This window comes from Pygocentrus nattereri, chromosome 25 (genome assembly GCF_015220715.1).
Source record: "Pygocentrus nattereri isolate fPygNat1 chromosome 25, fPygNat1.pri, whole genome shotgun sequence".
NCBI lineage: Eukaryota > Metazoa > Chordata > Actinopteri > Characiformes > Serrasalmidae > Pygocentrus > Pygocentrus nattereri.
In genome coordinates, this window is record NC_051235.1 from 552,389 (window position 1) to 570,947 (window position 18,559).

Below are 18,559 nucleotides of genomic sequence, written 5' to 3' on the forward strand. Positions count from 1 at the left end.
TACTTTACATCATTACGTACTGCACCGTGAACCATCAGTGTAGAAAAATATAATAAGGCAGCACTGACACCCCCCCTGACCCCACCAACCCCCACCATAAAATCTGTCCCATAGTAAAATAATCGGAAAATAAAATAACCAACAGAACCCTCCATCAACCTCACGATGAAGGAGTCTATATCAGTACTATACACAGAAACCCCATCCCACAGAGAGAGAGAGAGAGAGAGAGAGAGAGAGAGAGAGAGAGAGAGAGAGAGAGAGAGAGAGAGAGAGATATAAGAGTACAGACAATTAAAGACCTCAGCCCTAAAAGCTTGGGGGGGGGGGGGTTTCCTCTGTTCTCTGAAGCCCCCCCAGTGTGAGGTGTTGGGGGGGGGGGGGGGGGGGCGTGGGGGGCTATAGGCAGAACGTGTAAAGGCCAGGCAGATACAGCAGGTGGCGCTCACAGCGCGAAGAACAGAATGAGGACGACGATCAGGATGATGACGAGGGCACCGATGGCGCACCACTGCCTCCTACCTGCAACACAGTGTAACAACAACCCGTCACTCTCACAGAGCTGACAGTCGTCCCCAACCCCCCCCCCAAACTACGACATGAACTACCATACATGCAACATGAACTACCACACACACACACACACACACACACACACACACACACACACACAAGCCGTCAAGCTGAAGAAAGAGTCCTATCAGGCCTGGTTGGCTTGTGTGGCTCTAGAGGCAAAAGATGTGTATCGAAGGGCCAAGAGGGCTGCAGCTTCGGCGGTTGCTGAGGCAAAAACTCGGGTGTGGGAGGAGTTTGGTGGCCATAGAGAAAGACTATCGACAGGCACCGCGAAGGTTCTGGCAAACCGTCAGGCACCTCAGGAGAGGAAAGCGGTTCCCAACCAACACTGTATACAGTGGGGCTGGGGGCTGCTGACTTTGACTGGGGACGTCATTGGACGGTGGAAGGAATACTTCAACGATCTTCTCAATCCCACCAACGATCCTTCACCAGAGGAGGCAGAGCTTGGAGATCCGAGCGAGTGTCTGTCCATCACTCGGGCTGAGGTAGCCAAGGTGGTTGGAAAACTCCTCAGTGGCAGAGCACCGGGTGGATGAGATCCGCCCGGAATTCCTGAGGGCTCTGGATGTTGTAGAGCTGTCTTGGCTGACACGCCTCTGCAACATCGTGTAGACATCTGGGGCGGTCCCCCTAGAATGGCGGACCGGGGTGGTGGTCCCTCTTTTTAAGAAAGGGGACCGGGGGGTGTGTTCCAACTACCAGGGGATCACACTTCTCAGCCTACCCGGTAAGGTCTAGCAGGGGTACTGGAGAAGAGAATCAGACCAATAGTTGAATGTCAGCTACAGGAGGAACAATGTGGGTTCTGCCCAGGTTGTGGAACACTGGACCAGCTTTTTATCCTCACCAGAGTCCTGGAGGGTGCGTGGGAGTTTGCCCAACCAGTCCACATGTGTTTTGTGGATTTGGAGAAAGCATTCAACCGCGTCCCTCGGGGATCCTGTGGGGAGTGCTCTGGGAGTACGGGGTGAGGGGCTCGTTGTTATGGGGATTCAGTCCCTGTACAAACGGAGCAGGAGCTTGGCTCGTAAAGCTGGCAGTAAGTCGGACTGGTTTCCAGTCAGGGTTGGACTCTGCCAGGGCTGTCCATTGTCACATTGTCATAACTTTTATGGACAGAATTTCTCGGAACAGCCAAGTGGCGGAGGGTGTCCAGTATGGTGGCCTCAGGATTTCACGTCTGCTTTTTGCAGATGATGTAGTTCTGTTGGCGTCACCAGGCCGGGACCTCCAGCTCTCTCTGGACCCGTTTGCAGCTGAGTGTGAAGCGGCTGGGACGAAAATCGGCACCTCTAAGTCTGAGACCATGGTTCTCGGTCGGAAAAGGGTGGAATCTGTCCAGGTCGGGAGTGAATTCTTGCCCCAAGTGGAGGAGTTAAATATCTTGGGATTTTGTTCATGAGTGAATTTACCGGTCAAGCTACGTTCCGACTCACCTGTGGTCATGAGCTTTGGGTAGTGACCGAAAGAACGAGATCGTGGATGCAAGCGTCCGAAAGGAGCTTTCTCCGCAGGGTCGCCGGGCTCTCCCTTAGAGATAGGCTGAGAAGCTCTGCGATTCAGGAGAGGCTCGGAGTAGAGCCGCTGCTCCTCCACGTTGAGAGAAGCCAGTTGAGGTGGTTCGGACATCTGGCCTCCCTAGAGAGGTGTTCCAGACATGTCCATCGGGGAGGAGACGCCGGGGAAGACCCAGGACACGTTGGAGGGATTATATCTCTCAACCGTTTTGGGAACTCCTTGGTATCCCTCCAGAAGAGGTGTGGTTGGTGTAGTGTAGTGGTTAACACCTCTGCCTTCTACGCTGTAGACTGGGGTTCAATCCCCACCTGGGTAACCACCCTACACTACACCAATAAGAGTCCTTGGGCAAGACTCCTAACACCACCTTCGCCTTCCTGTGTAAAATGATCAAATTGTAAGTCGATCTGGAGAAGAGCGTCAGCCAAATGCCAGAAATGTAAATGTAAGAGCTGGAGGAGGTGGCGGGGGAGGCCTGGGCCTCTTTGCTTAGGCTGCTGCCCCCGCAACCCGGACTTGGATGGATGGATGAACTACAACACACACACACAACATGGACTACCACACACGTGACATGGACTACCACACACACACACACACACACAACATGATCTACCACACATACGACATGATGCACAAAACAGCTAATTAAACTCTCAAGGAAATCAAACATCTCATTCTCCAGGTTCTTTATGATGCACTGATGTAAATGTATTTACACCGCTGGGCCAAACAACGGGCCAAGCTGAAACAGAACCATGTTTACTGAGCACGGTCCATTTTACACGGTCAGCGTCCGGAGTTAAAGCCGAGTTTATCATGCGCTGTGTTAGAGCTCCAGCAGTAACTGGCAACAACTGCAGGAAACTCTTTAACTAGAGAGGAAAGAGCATCAATGAACTACCAGCTGGCTCGACAAACTTATTGCTATGATATTCCAGGTGGTTCCTAAGGTGTTGCCAAGTTGTTGCTACTGTATCTCAGGTGGTTGCTAAGGCGCTGATAAGCTGTTGCTATGGTATTCCAGGTGGTTGCCAAGGTGTTGTTTGGCCTTTGCTATGGTATCCATGGTGGCTGCTGTAACTGCTGCACCATTTAAGGTGGAACAGGATAATCAGGATAATCGGATTCTTGTTGGGCTTTAAGCCGCTTCCAGCTGAAGCAGCAGTATTTACGGACTCCGGGGTGATCGGTGCTGATCTGTACTCACTGCTGGTCATGTGTGAAACTTTCTCCAGTTTCTTCAGCACGGAGTCCATTCTGGAGCTCGTCTGCTCCATCTCCTCACTGAACTCCCCCAGCATCCTGAAAAAGACCACCACGTTCCTCAGTCACCATCACCAGGAACACAGAACCAGTTCAGCTACAGATACATATAAACAGGACAGTGATAAGACGGTGGAACGCCAGAGCTACAGTTCACAATCACTGCGAAGCTGTAAATAAAAACAAAAACATGGTGATCAGAGTGGTGGAAGACTCTAGAGTGGCTGAGAAAGCTGTAGAACATCCAGAATGAAGTTCTATCAAATTAAGCTCTAGCATACAAATGACTGAATACGATTACTATCCGTGTTACAGTGAATATAGATTAGAATATTTCAGTCTACGCTGCTGCTTTAGTGCAGCTCTGCACTCAGCAGTGGTTCTAAGGTTCTAAAGCGCTCCGTGGAGAACTCAGTGAGAGGTGGGGGTTTGTTGTTTTCAGGAGTCCAGCAGAAAGTTTCCAAAATAAACAAAGACTGCAGCATCAGCAGGAGCGCAGACGGACGGCCAATCAAAGCACAGCACTAAAGGAGAATTCTCTGCATAATTAACTGGTTCTGATGTAAACCGAGCGGCTCTGAGCGGTTTGGTGTGAATCGCTCCGTTCCAGAGTCAGAGCCGTTCACAGTGGTGGTGATGGGAACCAGACGTCCCCCTCTAAAAGCTCCTCACAGTGGTGGTGATGGGAACCAGACATCCCTCTAAAAGCTCCTCACAGTGGTGGTGATGGGAACCAGACGTCCCTCTAAAAGCTCCTACAGAAAGTTCCTACATGAACTGGTTCTGAATTCACTGCCTGATGACTGAGACGCTGTTTTATGAGAGTTTAGAGAACTTCAACTCCATTCATGGTGGAGGGAGACATGCAGGGCGCTGTGCGGCAAAATAGTCCCCAAAGAAAACTCATTATTCCAGATTTTCCACTGTTTTCCATCATCAACATTCCAGATAAGCTCAGAAGACTCGTGTAGGTTCTCTGGTGGTTCTGGATGGTAAATAAAGTGTCTATATCTGTGTTGTAGTCATGGCGACGCCTGGTTCCCATCACCACCACTGGAAAGACGTCTGGACCGTTTCACACCAAACCCTCTGAACCTCTGATTACTCCTCACAATTTTGAACAGTTGGGTGTAATTGCCCTTTAAAACACGGGTTTTAAGCTCACAGTCAGCCTCTATAAGAAAGGTTCCTCAGCGCCTCTGAATGAATAAGAAGTTTTGATGTGGTTTTAAGGGCATTAAGTAACGAATCATGTTTATTCATGATTATCTGGGTCAGGGAATAATGACTTATTCATCCCATTCGCTGCGATTTCACCCTGAAGACTTTCTCTCTTCAATGCCCCACTTTGTATTATAGCTTTGTGAGTAAACAAGGCAGCAGTCAATGCAGTGAGACTTTATTCTAAGAGAGTTTGAAGCGTTTCTATTGGTCCATTTACCACGAAATGATCTCAGTCTAAGAGCAGCTAACGGAGCTCAGTGTGCAGGTCACTCACACGGCCTGCTCGTCCAGCTCGTCTCCTATTCTGGTGGACATGTCCTTTAAAACGCGGATGCTGCCGGACACCAGCTCCAACTGCTCATCCTGCTCCTGCACGATCAGCTGCACACAGCAGGGGGCGCCATTACATCACTACCACACAATACAAACACCAAACCATAATAATAATAATAATAATAATAATAATAATAATAATTATTATTATTATTATCATTAGAATAAAGCAGGAAGCTGTGTTTGTTACCTGCTGCTGCTCCTGCTGCTCCTGGATGTATCTGGAGTTTGCCGACACCAGGTGGGGCTCCAGACCTGCATGCCTCATCTGAGTGGAACCACCCATCAGCGCCTACAGAGAGACAGGCAGAGAGACAGGCAGAGAGACACCGGCAGAGAGGGACAGAGAGGGACAGACAGACAGGCACAGAGACAGACAGAGAGAGACATGCAGACAGGCAGAGAGACAGACAGACAGACAGGCAGAGAGACACCGGCAGAGAGAGACAGAGAGGGACAGAGAGACAGGCACAGAGACAGACAGAGAGAGACATGCAGACAGGCAGAGAGACAGACAGAGAGAGACATGCAGGCAGACAGGCAGAGAGACAGACAGAGACAGACATGCAGACAGGCAGAGAGACAGACAGAGAGAGACATGCAGACAGACAGAGAGACAGACAGAGAGACAGACAGAGAGACAGGCAGAGAGACAGCTGTATTATATGATGAGTCAGATGTTGATACAGATGTGTGCTGCTTAAAGAGCCGATATGACAGAAATCTCATTTTCCTACTTTAACTAGTAAAACAGTTCGACAGATGAGCAGTGACTCCAGAAACAGTCCATTCATGGAAACAACGCATGACATCACAACCATTAAAGAGCCCATATCCTATATTTTCCTCCTGAAGGTTTACACGGCTTTATGTACCAGAAACAGCCAATTTTCCATTTTCACAGCTTTACACCGTTTTCAACAACCTCTCTTCATCCCGCAGGATCAGACAGCCGGTCAGTTCAGCGGGACGAAGAGCAGGTCGGGAAATAACCAGGGAAAACTGAACTATAAAAGGAGAAACTCACCTGTCTGCTCTTTTTCTCTGCCTGCGCTAAAGCCGAGGGACTGGAGAGCTGCTCCTTCATCTCCTACACAAACACACACATTAGAACCGTCACAGAGCAGCACCTTCATCTACAACTGAGCACTGAGAGCCGTTCACAGTGGTGGTGATGGGAACCAGACGTCCCTCTAAAAGCTCCTCACAGTGGTGGTGATGGGAACCAGACGTCCCTCTAAAAGCTCCTCACAGTGGTGGTGATGGGAACCAGACGTCCCTCTAAAAGCTCCTACAGAAAGTTCCTACATGAACTGGTTCTGAATTCACTGCCTGATGACTGAGACGCTGTTTTATGAGAGTTTAGAGAACTTCAACTCCATTCATGGTGGAGGGAGACATGCAGGGCGCTGTGCGGCAAAATAGTCCCCAAAGAAAACTCATTATTCCAGATTTTCCACTGTTTTCCATCATCAACATTCCAGATAAGCTCAGAAGACTCGTGTAGGTTCTCTGGTGGTTCTGGATGGTAAATAAAGTGTCTATATCTGTGTTGTAGTCATGGCAACGCCTGGTTCCCATCACCATCACTGTAAAGACGTCTGGACCGTTTCGCTGTTTAGCACTGATATTTTCTAGTTATCCCAATAAACAGCGCAGGAGCGTCAAACTGCATCAGTAAAAGTCAAGAAAACCCCTTGTTGTAAAATAAAATAAAAAGTAGACTAAAAAATGACATTATATTTCATATATAAAGATTTAAAACAATTAAATAAATCATTTTTGATAAAAGGAATTGTTTCATATAAAGCGAGAGACCACATTAGCTGCAGATGCCTATTGGCTTATAACACTGCCCATTCGCTTTTGTGGTGCTGTCCCACAGCTCGATGTTTGGGAAGGGGGTGGAAGCACACAACGTCGCAGTGCATGCTGGGAACTGTAGTCCAGGGCCTAAGGATCGGGCCCTGTGTTTGACGCATGGGGACGGGTGGAACAGGCGCAGTACAGGGTGACGGTGATGTACCTGAACAGCCGTTCGCGTTCTCTCCACAAACTCCCTCCTCTCCTGCAGCTCGTTCTCCCCCAGACGGAACTTCCCCGGGTTCGACTCCACGATGCCTTGCGGAGTTAAGGGTCCAAACACAGGGGTGTATACACACGGCTGAGGGTCTGTATGTATGGGGGCCATGTGAACGCATATATAATTGGATACTGATGGTTTCATGCAGGTCCTCCAGGTCCCAGTCGATGGCCCTCAGGCAGTTCCTCAGTTCGTTTGTGCTCCAGTCCAGCTCATCTCGGCTGATGGGCGTGTCCTCCTGCAGTAGCTCCTCCCACCGCTGGAACAGCCCCCGCGCTCGCGACAGAGCCTTCTGCACCTCTCTGCAAAACACACACACACACACACACACACACACACACACACACACACACACACACACACACACAACTATTGCACTCATTCAGGAAATAGTGACTATATTTAGAGGGACATGAAGCCACACCTCATTTTTTTCTATTCGGTCACATTATAACTGCCATAATTCACTTTCATCCATTTTCACATTTCTCCAAACTCTCTTCATCCCAAACCGCTCTCGTTACTGTCCGTCCCTTCAAGACTGACATATGTAAATGAGCTCTGTTCTGACATCACACCTCGTTCACAAAGCAGTCCAGACTGAAACACTCCTCACGACTCCGGGAAATACACTGACTGGGCTGAGCTGAGCAGGTATAGACAGATACACTATGTGGCCAAAAGTATGCGGACGCCCCTCCTAATTACCTCAGGTGTTTCGGTGGGCTGCACTCAGGTATATAAAATTAGGCACAGCCTCCAGAGACAAACACTGGCAGCAGAGGATCGCACTGAGGAGCTCAGAGGCTCTGAACAGGTCACTGCCGCAGCATGCTGCCTCCGCCCCAGACAGCTGTGTGTGTTACTGGGAAACGGAGCGACAGCAGCTCAGCCACGATGCAGCAGACCACGCAAACTCAGAGTGAGGCCACAGGGCGCTGAAGTGAGCAGAGCATCTTCTGTTAAATCATCACTGCGGAGTTCCAAACTGCCTCTGGAAGCAGCATCAGTGAAAGATCTGAGCATCAGGAGCTTCATGAAATGGGTCTCCATGGCTGAGCAGCTGGAGCAGTGGATCTGTGTCCTCTGGAGTGATGAACCTTCTCTATCGGTCAGTCTGATGATGAATCTGGGTTTGGTGGATGCCAGGAGAACGTTACCTACTGGAATGCTGAAACAGTAGAGTTTGGTGGAGGAGGGATGATGGGCTGGACTGTGTTTCAGCGTTTGGGCTCTCAGATCCAGTGAAGGGTGATGTTGAAGCTACAGCACACAGTTAAGCTTCCAGCTCTGGGTCAGCAGTTTGGGGAAGAGCCTTTCCTGCTCCAGCAGGACTGAGACCCTGAGCACAAAGCAGCTCCATAAACACATGGAGTGACCAGCTTGGCGTGGAGGAACTCCAGTGGCCTCACTGAGCCCTGAGCTCAACCCCACTGAACACCTTTGGGATGAACTAGAGTGGAGACTGTGAGCCGCACCCTGTCGTCCAGCATCAGGTCTGACCTCACTATAGCTCTTTAGACTGGACACGGATTCCCACGGACTGTCCACGCGCGCTGAGGCTGTTATAAAAGGGGGCCACTCTATATTAATGTCCATGGGTTTAGACCTGGACGTCCAACAAGCTCATATAGGTGTGATGGTCAGATGCCCACATACTTTTGGCCACCCAGTGTACATGTAAATATTTACTCTTTTTGGGGTCATACCATCAGAGAGGTGAGAAAAGCGTGCTTTTCAAAATAAGAGTCCTTTAAACAGGATGAACTCCGAGGGAAGCTGTGAAGTTCAGAGGGGAGAAACATCCAACAACAACAACAACGAGGCACAAACCCCACAGCAGTGAGTGTCTGAACCCCACACAGCCCCCTTATCATCCGCCTCAGACACCCTAACCACCCCGGCAGACCCCCAGGGCCCTTTACACCCCATTTCTACCCCTTTTTACCCTCTTTTACCCATTTTTCCTCCACTCTGCCCCCCTACACCCCCCACAGCGGGGGCAGAGCAGCTCTGACTCTGACAGCGTGCCCAGGCCACAGCCTGAGCCCAAAACGGAGCGAAAACAGAATAAACATCTAAAACAAGCGATAAAAGTGAGTGTTTTTTACCCTTTAACCACGAAGAACGGGTCCTCCATCGACATGTTCCTCTCCCTTTACACTCAGCACGGCTGATTTCACAATAAGAGTCCTGTTCATGCGGTACCACACAGGACTGCGCCTCCGCCGCTCACTTGGCATTGCATAATAAAAGTCCTCATGCGTGTACAGGTTAATTTCGCAAGAAATGTCAAAATAAAACCCCCCACGTTCAAATAAATCTAATAATCGGGTTTCTTCCACAGCGGATTTCACAGCAAGAGGCCTTCAAACTCCGCTAAGCCCTAAAGTTCATTCAGCATTCACTTCATTTACTGTTACAGCGTTTTTCTGCACATTTTTACAGAGGGCACTTAATTTCATAATAAAAGTCCTGCTACATTCCTCAAGTCTTTCTCTAAAACGCTGCTGTTCACGCTGCTCAGTGGATTTCATAATAAAAGTCCCGGATCGTTCACGGGATTTCACAGCTGAAGTCTAAAATATACTCAGAACAGTCTCGATCATATTCTGCTGCTTGAACTCACCATTATTATCATTATTGTGAGTATATTGTGTGTTGTGGTTTCTGAGCCGCATCGCCGCCTGACTGAGCGTGTTATTTACTTTACTAGGTCAAATGTTAAGTGAAACTTTTTTAATCCCACAAACAGGAAATTCCACCTCCGCATTTAACCCATCTGTGCAGTGAAACACCGCATACACACTAGTGAACACACACACACTAGGGGGCAGTGAGCACGCTTGCCCGGAGCGGTGGGCAGCCCTATCCACGGCGCCCGGGGAGCAGTTGGGGGTTAGGTGTCTTGCTCAAGGACACCTCAGTCATGGTGTCGGCGCTGGGGATCGAACCGGCGACCTTCCGGTCACAGGGCCAGATCCCTGACCTCCAGCCCAACGACTTAAATTTAAATCTAAGTCATGGGCTGGATTTAAATGAATCATTTAAACAGAACATGATTGTTTTACACCCACCTTTCAGTCAGAGACATGTCCCTCTCTCCCCATCGACACCGCTGGCCTGCATTATTACTATAATTCATAATTAATGATGTCGGAAAAATTGTTTCGGGGGAAGACGGGTGCCCCGCTGAAGCGCAGGAGAATGCGTGCTAATGAGCGTGATCTATAATATTTATTTCTATTCTATCATTTCTTCTCGTTTAATGCTGTTTTATGACACTGTATTATTACTGTAACATCACATTTCTTTTAAGGGAAAAAAAAGCCAAAAACATTTTTCAACATTTCAGAATTAAAACCTTGTGCTTCCATTAACTGGCCACTTTATTAGAAACACCTACCTTGTGCTTCCACTAACTGGCCACTTTATTAGAAACACCCACCTTGTGCTTCCACTCACTGGCCACTTTATTAGAAACACCCACATTGTGCTTCCACTAACTGGCCACTTTATTAGAAACACCCACCTTGTGCTTCCACTAACTGGCCACTTTATTAGAAACACCCACCTTGTGCTTCCACTAACTGGCCACTTTATTAGAAACACCCACATTGTGCTTCCACTAACTGGCCACTTTATTAGAAACACCCACCTTGTGCTTCCACTCACTGGCCACTTTATTAGAAACACCCACCTTGTGCTTCCATTAACTGGCCACTTTATTAGAAACACCCACCTTGTGCTTCCATTAACTGGCCACTTTATTAGAAACACCCACCTTGTGCTTCCACTAACTGGCCACTTTATTAGAAACACCCACCTTGTGCTTCCACTAACTGGCCACTTTATTAGAAACACCCACCTTGTGCTTCCACTAACTGGCCACTTTATTAGAAACACCCACCTTGTGCTTCCACTAACTGGCCACTTTATTAGAAACATCATCACCCCCCCCCCCCCCCACCCCCCCCCCCACCCCACCCCACACACACACACACACACACAGACAGCAGAGACTGGAGGCATTTGGTGTAGAATGCATTCTCTCTGTTTTATTCCGGGCCTTTGGGTAAAGATCTGTTCAGAATTACAAAATGCACTGTAGAAAGAGACACAGAGAGAGAGAGAGGGAGGGAGAGAGAGAGAGAGGGAGAGAGAGACAGAGAGACAGAGAGAGAGAGAGAACAGAGAGAGAGAGGGAGAGAGAGAGGGAGAGAGAGAGGGAGGGGGGGGGAGAACAGAGAGAGAACAGGGGGATTTTTCTCAGCCGGAATAAAGGGCAACATCACCACATTCACAGCCTCTGCTTTCATAGCGTAACATCAGCAAACAGGGTGGTGGGCTTTGTGACTTTAATCAGCAATATAGCCCCCCTCAGTGTGGGGGGGGGGGCAGAGAACATCTTCTGTTATTTTTATTCATTTATTTTTCTTTAAATATCTGTATCTTTTCGAACAGCGCGTCGCCTCACCTGCAGTTTTCAGTGATCATTCAGCAATAAAAACAAACAAACAAACAAACAAACAAACAAACATCCTTTATATCGTTATCGTCGTCTTTTCTCTTTTTTTGGTGCTCTTTTTTGTCCTTTTTTGATTTTTTGTTTTTAAAAATAGAAGAAAAAGGAACACATTGCTCTTAAAAACATCTATCCATATTTATATATTTATACATATATACTCTTTTTTCTGGATATTCTTTTTTATATATCTTTAATTCCTGAAGTTGACCCACGTAGTGTCATGCACATCGCACATGCAAATCATGAATACACACTCCTCTTCATCGCCATGGTGATTTCCCCCCTTTAAATCCTCCTCTCTTGCTTCTGAGTGGTTACTGAGGATGATGATGTAAGCGTGGAGCTGTGGCGTGATTGGATGATGGGACAGACCGTGGGAGGGGCTTGAGGTACCAGATTACTCAATCACTCAGTCGCACAACAACACGCGCGTTCACCTGCTGAACGTCATCACTGCACACTGTGATGTCACAATATCTGCTCAAATAAAAATACATCTTTAGATTAAAAATAAACCTGGAATCTTCATGTTTTTTGCCTCTTTTCTATGATATAAACAAATACATTTCAATAAAAACAAAAAAACGATCGTAAATAACAATCGTACCAAAATACGAAGTACCGGATCACTGAACCACGAACCAGCTGAACGGATGTGAGCTGAGTGGAACCGAGGCTGCAGTGTGGTTTACGTCCTGTAGGGGTCACTGTGGGGGAAATGCAGAGCGGCCGCTGGCGCCTCCGTTGTGGATTTACTGGCGAAATGAGATGGAAACAGTAATTCACGCCCAGCTGAGCGCACGCTAGCAGACCTGCTAAGTTAGCCAGCGATAGTGGCGGTGAGGCGGCTCAGCACTCGATAAATAAACCGTTTAAGGTCAGTTACTTTCCCGGCATTGCTAGCTAAAGGCTAACGGCTCCTGCCAAGCGGTAAGGGTCACTGCTGCTAGGCGAGCGACGCCAAAGCAGAACAGCAGCAATTAAACTCAGTTAAATGTGGATTTGCTCCTCCGTATCGGCCGAACTGGCTCCTGTACCGTCGGATACACTGCGACTGGAGGAATGTTGGTTTGTTTCACAGAGTAACGCCTCGAGAACATGAACAAAACGACAGAGCCGGAAATCACTGTGAAATCAGTGAAATCACAGCAAAATCACTGTGAATTCACAGCAAATAACTGTGAAATCAGCTAAATCACAGCAAAATCACAGTGAAATCAGTGAAATCACAGCAAAATCACTGAATTCACAGCAAATAACTGAAATCAGCTAAATCACAGCAAAATCACAGTGAAATCAGTGAAATCACAGCAAAATAACTGAAATCACAGTGAATCACCTCAAAATTGCAGCGAAGACTGGCTCGAACGATAAAAGCAGCCCTGTTTTTGTGTCTACCTTAAAGAATTAGGGCTGTTTAGAAAGCCAGACTTCTGCCTATTGTCAGACAGTCCCTTAACCTGACTGAGGACCGCCTACTTTTACAGGAAAGAGCCGTCAGTAAAACAAACAACAGGCTGTTTTACTGTCGCCCAACAGCGAGTCGGCGTCACTGGAACCGTCCTGATGAAGCGTAAACCGCTAATTCAGTAGAATACAGCGGGCGGAGTTTCACCCCCCGATTTAGCATCAATGCTCTAAATAACACAGTTAAAATAGTGCTATACTGCCCCCTGCTGGCCTGGTGACGGCAAAGCTGGTGGCCCACTGGCGGTTAATCTGAGCATCAGACAAAAACCCACTGTTCACTGTCCACTCACAGTCCAGTTCTCTTTCTTTGTAAATTAGTAAATAGTTTTAATGGCCGTACTATAAACGAACCCGGTCAAACAGCTGTAACCAGTCTGGCACCATTTTATACTAGGTCGGTTTTATATATTTAGAGTTTATTTCCAAAATAAAAGTCTGCATGTGTTTAAAATCTGTTTGAGGAGATTAACAGCAGGTTAAAGCTTGTGTGCAGGACTGTAATCTGGGTGGTCCGAGGGTGGACCAGCACTGGCCTAGAGTTAGCGGGGGGGCCACCTCATCAAGCCAGAGGTCCTATGTTTGTTCGCTGTCTGCTAACTTGTATCTACTAAACCTATTTAGCTAACAAGCTGTTCTTCTCTATCAGTGATGGGGGAGATTTTCAAAACGGGCTACAACAAAAACAAACCCACAGGAAACAAAGTGATGTACGGCTCAAAACCTGGTCCTGGTCCTCCACTTTCCTGCCCCTCCCTAAAACATCTAATCCAGCCAATCAGGATCCTCTGAGGAAATTATTGTGCTGGAGCAGGTGTGGCCGACTGTGGCTGGACGTAGATCTCCAGGACCAGAGTTGGAGACCAATGGCTTAGACCTCCCCAGAGCATGTGGTTAGACGACTCTATATACAGTACATCTATACATTAACGTGAACTGCCCCATCAACACTTTAGCTAGCTAACTGATTAGCATGCTGCGCAGACGGCTAATGTCCGTCCACTGAGAGGCGGCGCTGCAGCTGGACGACACACAGGATGGAGAGATTAGAGAAAGTAGAGAAGAACAGACACACACTGTGAATGAGATACAGTTTATGAACATTATATACAGATTACAGAGACGATGACATGAACTGAGAGATGACAAACAATGAGACTCCTCCACAGAGAGAGAGAGAGAGACAGAGAGACAGAGAGAGAGAGAGGGGGAGACAGAGACAGAGAGAGAGAGAGAGAGAGAGAGAGAGAGAGAGAGAGGGGGAGACAGAGACAGAGAGAGAGAGAGAGAGAGACAGAGAGAGAGAGAGAGACAGAGACAGAGACAGAGAGAGAGAGAGACAGAGAGAGAGAGAGAGAGAGAGACAGAGAGACAGAGAGACAGACAGACAGACAGACAGACAGAGAGAGAGAGAGACAGAGAGAGAGAGAGAGAGAGAGAGAGAGAGAGACAGAGAGAGAGAGAGAGAGAGAGAGAGAGAGGGGGAGACAGAGACAGAGAGAGAGAGAGAGAGAGACAGAGAGAGAGAGAGAGAGAGAGGGGGGGAGAGACAGAGACAGAGAGAGAGAGAGAGAGAGACAGAGAGAGAGAGAGACAGAGACAGAGAGAGAGAGAGAGAGAGAGAGAGAGAGAGAGAGACAGAGAGACAGACAGACAGACAGACAGAGAGAGAGAGACAGAGAGAGAGAGAGAGAGGGGGGGGAGAGAGGGAGAGAGAGAGAGACAGAGACAGAGAGAGAGAGAGACAGAGAGAGGGAGAGAGAGAGAGAGAGAGAGAGAGAGACAGAGAGAGGGAGAGACAGAGAGAGAGAGAGAGACAGAGACAGAGAGAGTGAGAGAGAGAGAGAGAGAGAGAGACAGAGAGAGAGAGAGACAGAGAGAGAGAGAGACAGACAGAGAGGGAGAGAGAGAGAGAGAGAGAGAGAGAGACAGAGAGAGAGAGAGAGAGAGTGAGAGAGAGAGAGAGAGAGAGTGAGAGAGAGAGACTGAGAGAGAGAGACAGAGAGAGGGAGAGACAGAGAGAGAGAGAGAGAGAGAGAGACAGAGAGAGAGAGAGAGAGAGAGAGAGAGAGAGAGAGAGAGAGAGAGAGACAGAGAGAAAGAGAGAGAGACAGACAGAGAGAGAGAGGGAGAGAGAGTGAGAGAGAGAGAGAGAGGGAGAGAGACAGAGAGTAGTGGAGATATAATGAGAATGAGGTGGACGTTAGGAGTGGACGGTCAGCAGGGCTGCCAACCTTAAAACCTCCATCTGTGTTTTTCACGTTTTTCGGTAAACGACAGCTGGAGCGGTCACGACGAACGGACTGACAGAAACGACTGAAAATGACGGAAAAAAATCTTTTACCTTCACTTCCATTACAAGTTAAGGATGTTTTCCCGTCTTCTGAGTTTCCGACATTTCGAAGCTTCCAAATCCCAATTTTGGGGTTTTTGGTACACAGTTGGCAGCTGGAGCGCCCGACACCCGAGAGAGGACAGCGATGACGGCGACGTAGCGGAGCAGTGGAGCGGTGTGGGAGGAGAACGACTCTCTAAAACACATCGTAAGGCACTGACAGCAGCCGGCGCTCACATCCGCCCCACAGGCGCCTCAAAGCGTTACTGCAGTTAAATAATGACTCAAGACTGCAGCCTCTCCCAGCACAGCCGCCACGAGGCCGGAGCTGGACTCTTATTCCAACTTTCCGTTCCACCTTAAATGTTGAGGAAAATTCGAATAAGATGCCAAAGATCAGGAACCGGAGTTTGTTAGGCCCCAAGACTGAAATGGAGCCGAGGAAAAAGAAGATTACTCACTAATACTCTCAAGTACAACATCAATACTCTCGAGTACGAAGAAAAGTATCAGCAATTACAAATTACAAGTACAAATCCATGTAAACGCTACGTAAATACATGGAGCTCGGTACCACACACATACTCTGTGATCCCATCCCTCCCACAGGGCTGCCATACGGAAGTGTAGCTGTTGCCCCTGAGGCATTGTGGGTAATGAGCGATGCTGAGCACGAGCCGCACTCTCAAAACTGATGAGTTCATTAAAACATCTTAAAACGTTACGGAGAATTTCTGAGCTCGTTTTTACTCATTTAGCCCAAAAGGGCGATTTAGCTTACATAGACACTATTATTATTATTATCATTATTAATATTACACAATTAGAAACATAATTAGAATAAATTAGCAGCGTATCGTATTGGCCTATAGCTACTTCATAATGTGTTTATTTATTGTTTACATTATGTAAATGACATAACTGGCAGTATCTGAGGAGAACGAAACCTCTGCTCCATCAATTTAGGAGAAAAAATATTACTGTTATTATTATTATTGATGATGTGTCGACTAAAATCAGCTGAAATGATGTAAATGAACTGGTGGAAGTTTCTGGCTGGACGGCTGCAGCGGTTTCTGTCTTCAAACGGGTTCTAAACGAAGTCCAGGAGAGAAGCTTGGTGTCAATTAAAGCAACTAAAGTTGCAGCATGTAGACCTGAAGCCAGCCTGAAGGGGCGCTCACGCCGCGCCACAGCCTGTCTATACAGACTTTCCTCATCCCAGCCCACCCTAATCTACATTTCCACGCTCGTTCCCCCCAGTCGCTGTCCCGTCAATCAAATGTGTCAGCCCACCTCCAAGAAGCACATCCTGCTTAGTGATAAAGAAGACAGCGTGGCGTGAGCGCCCCCTACATCTGCTGTGAGAGTGCGGCGGAAGGAGCGGCTGATGAATCCCTGTGTGGTCGGAATCCCTCTGGGAATCCCTCTGGGAATCCCTCTGGGACTGAACGGCATCGTGGTTTTTGTTTTCGGGGTTTTTGGCATTTTCGCCGCCGTAGCTGTGCCTCTGGATTACACGCGCATACAAAACAGGCAAAAAACTACAACTCCCAGAATTCCTCCCTCCCTGCCTCCCCCCCCTATGTTAGCATGCACACACACACACACACACACACACGCAGACGCGCGCCGCAGCGCCGGTCTGTACAGATGGAGGCCGCGGCGGCGGAGCTACATTACAGGAGACGGGACTGGCAGCACTGGTGTAAATCAGACCGTAGAAGGAGCCCTTATTCATCTTCAACACAGCGACAGAGGAAACGGATAAACTGATAAACGGATAAACCCAGAAACAGCGGAGATGTGCGGAGCGCGCGACACAAACCCATGCTGCTGCCTGACCTCTGACCCCTGGTCCCAGTATGAACCCTGATCCTTAAAGGAAAGCGTCAGTCACGCTGGGCCAACGTCGCCAGGAGCCACCAGTCAGCGGTACCGAACCAGCCGAGGCGAGGGAGAAGAAGAGGATTCCGAACTACAAGCGACGAAACAGAAGGACGTCTCCCCGCTGCTACGAGCGGATGGGTGAAGCCGGGCCTGACCTGCGTCTGGAGCCAGAACGGGGCGTTTCGGACCTGCCTGCGGTTCCGTGTCAGAGGACGGTGCCGGGCCGAGAGGAGTGTGAAATGGGAACAGCATTGAAACCCATGCAGAAGCTGGAAGTCCAGCAGGAACCTTCTTAAAACCTGAGAAGCTGAAATCCCTCCCACGCCCTCAACACAAGCAGGGTGACCCGGATTCGCGGCGCTAATACAGACCACCTGCCCGGCTGGGTCTCCCTCTCCTCCGTCACCGCGAGCGGTCCCACTGCGGTGCCGCGCCTCCCTGCCGTCGTTAAGGCGTTTAGTGACTGATCCCATCACGGAGAGGGAGAAGGAGAGGGAGAGGTAGAGGGGAGAGGAGGGGAGATGCACAGAGGAATGGAGGGTTAGTATGTGGCACAGAAGGCACTGTGGCTCTGGAGATTCATCTTTCTGTAAGCATCATCAGCATCATCTTCATCACCATCATCATCATCTTCATTAACCTGGAGGCTCGACACAGCCGCATTCCCCTTTTCCATTCCAAAGGACTTCCTTTTCCATCCCACCACGGATTTTCAAAGAACACATGCACAGAATATTAACACACTAGGCTGGTCTTCGAACGCTTTTAGCTGATCGTGAGTCTTTAATTAACTTTGAAGAATCTCGATTTCGCTCCTGCAGTAAAATCTGGTGGTAAGCTGTTGGCTAGCTAACTGAAATCAAGTGAACGTTCAACCAGCTTAGTGTTAAACGGTTATTAATCAATCAATCGGCCTTTTTTCTGATCATGTTGGTCCTCCTGACCACTGCTGTGAATAAGGGGCACTGAAAATACCTGTGTCCCCACTATCCGTCGACGTGATGGGTAACATCAGCGTTAGCCAATTATCAAAGAGGTTACGTGTCACACGTTTACATTTATTTATCGTTTACGTAAGAAAGTGCTAAATCTCAAATCGTTACAGAAATAAATGTAATCATGCAAATTAATGCTTTCAACACAACAGACAAACTATAATTATACACATTTCAATAGTTTGTGTATGTGCTCTGAAAAAAGTACATAGTGGGGACAAAAGTAGCATTGGTGGAATCTCATATATGCTTAGCGTAGGCCTAAAAGAGATATGTAGGCCCAGCGGCGGCCCAGCATAGGCCTGGTTTAAGCCCAGCATAGACCTGGTCTAAGCATAGCA

General features: G+C 48.3%; 1 protein-coding gene across 1 annotated transcript; it reads right to left on the reverse strand.

Annotated features, from left to right (window-relative positions):
• Positions 1 to 362: 362 nt before the first annotated feature.
• On the reverse strand, positions 363 to 9,238 carry LOC108415106 (syntaxin-10). The gene is made up of 8 exons (XM_017688078.2): positions 9,115 to 9,238; positions 7,136 to 7,305; positions 6,947 to 7,041; positions 5,948 to 6,010; positions 5,111 to 5,212; positions 4,862 to 4,968; positions 3,308 to 3,402; positions 363 to 522 (listed from the first exon to the last, which is right to left on the reverse strand). The coding sequence occupies exons 1-8, from the start codon at positions 9,147 to 9,149 to the stop codon at positions 446 to 448; spliced, it is 744 nt and encodes a 247-aa protein (XP_017543567.1). The 5' UTR covers positions 9,150 to 9,238; the 3' UTR covers positions 363 to 445.
• Positions 9,239 to 18,559: the final 9,321 nt, after the last annotated feature.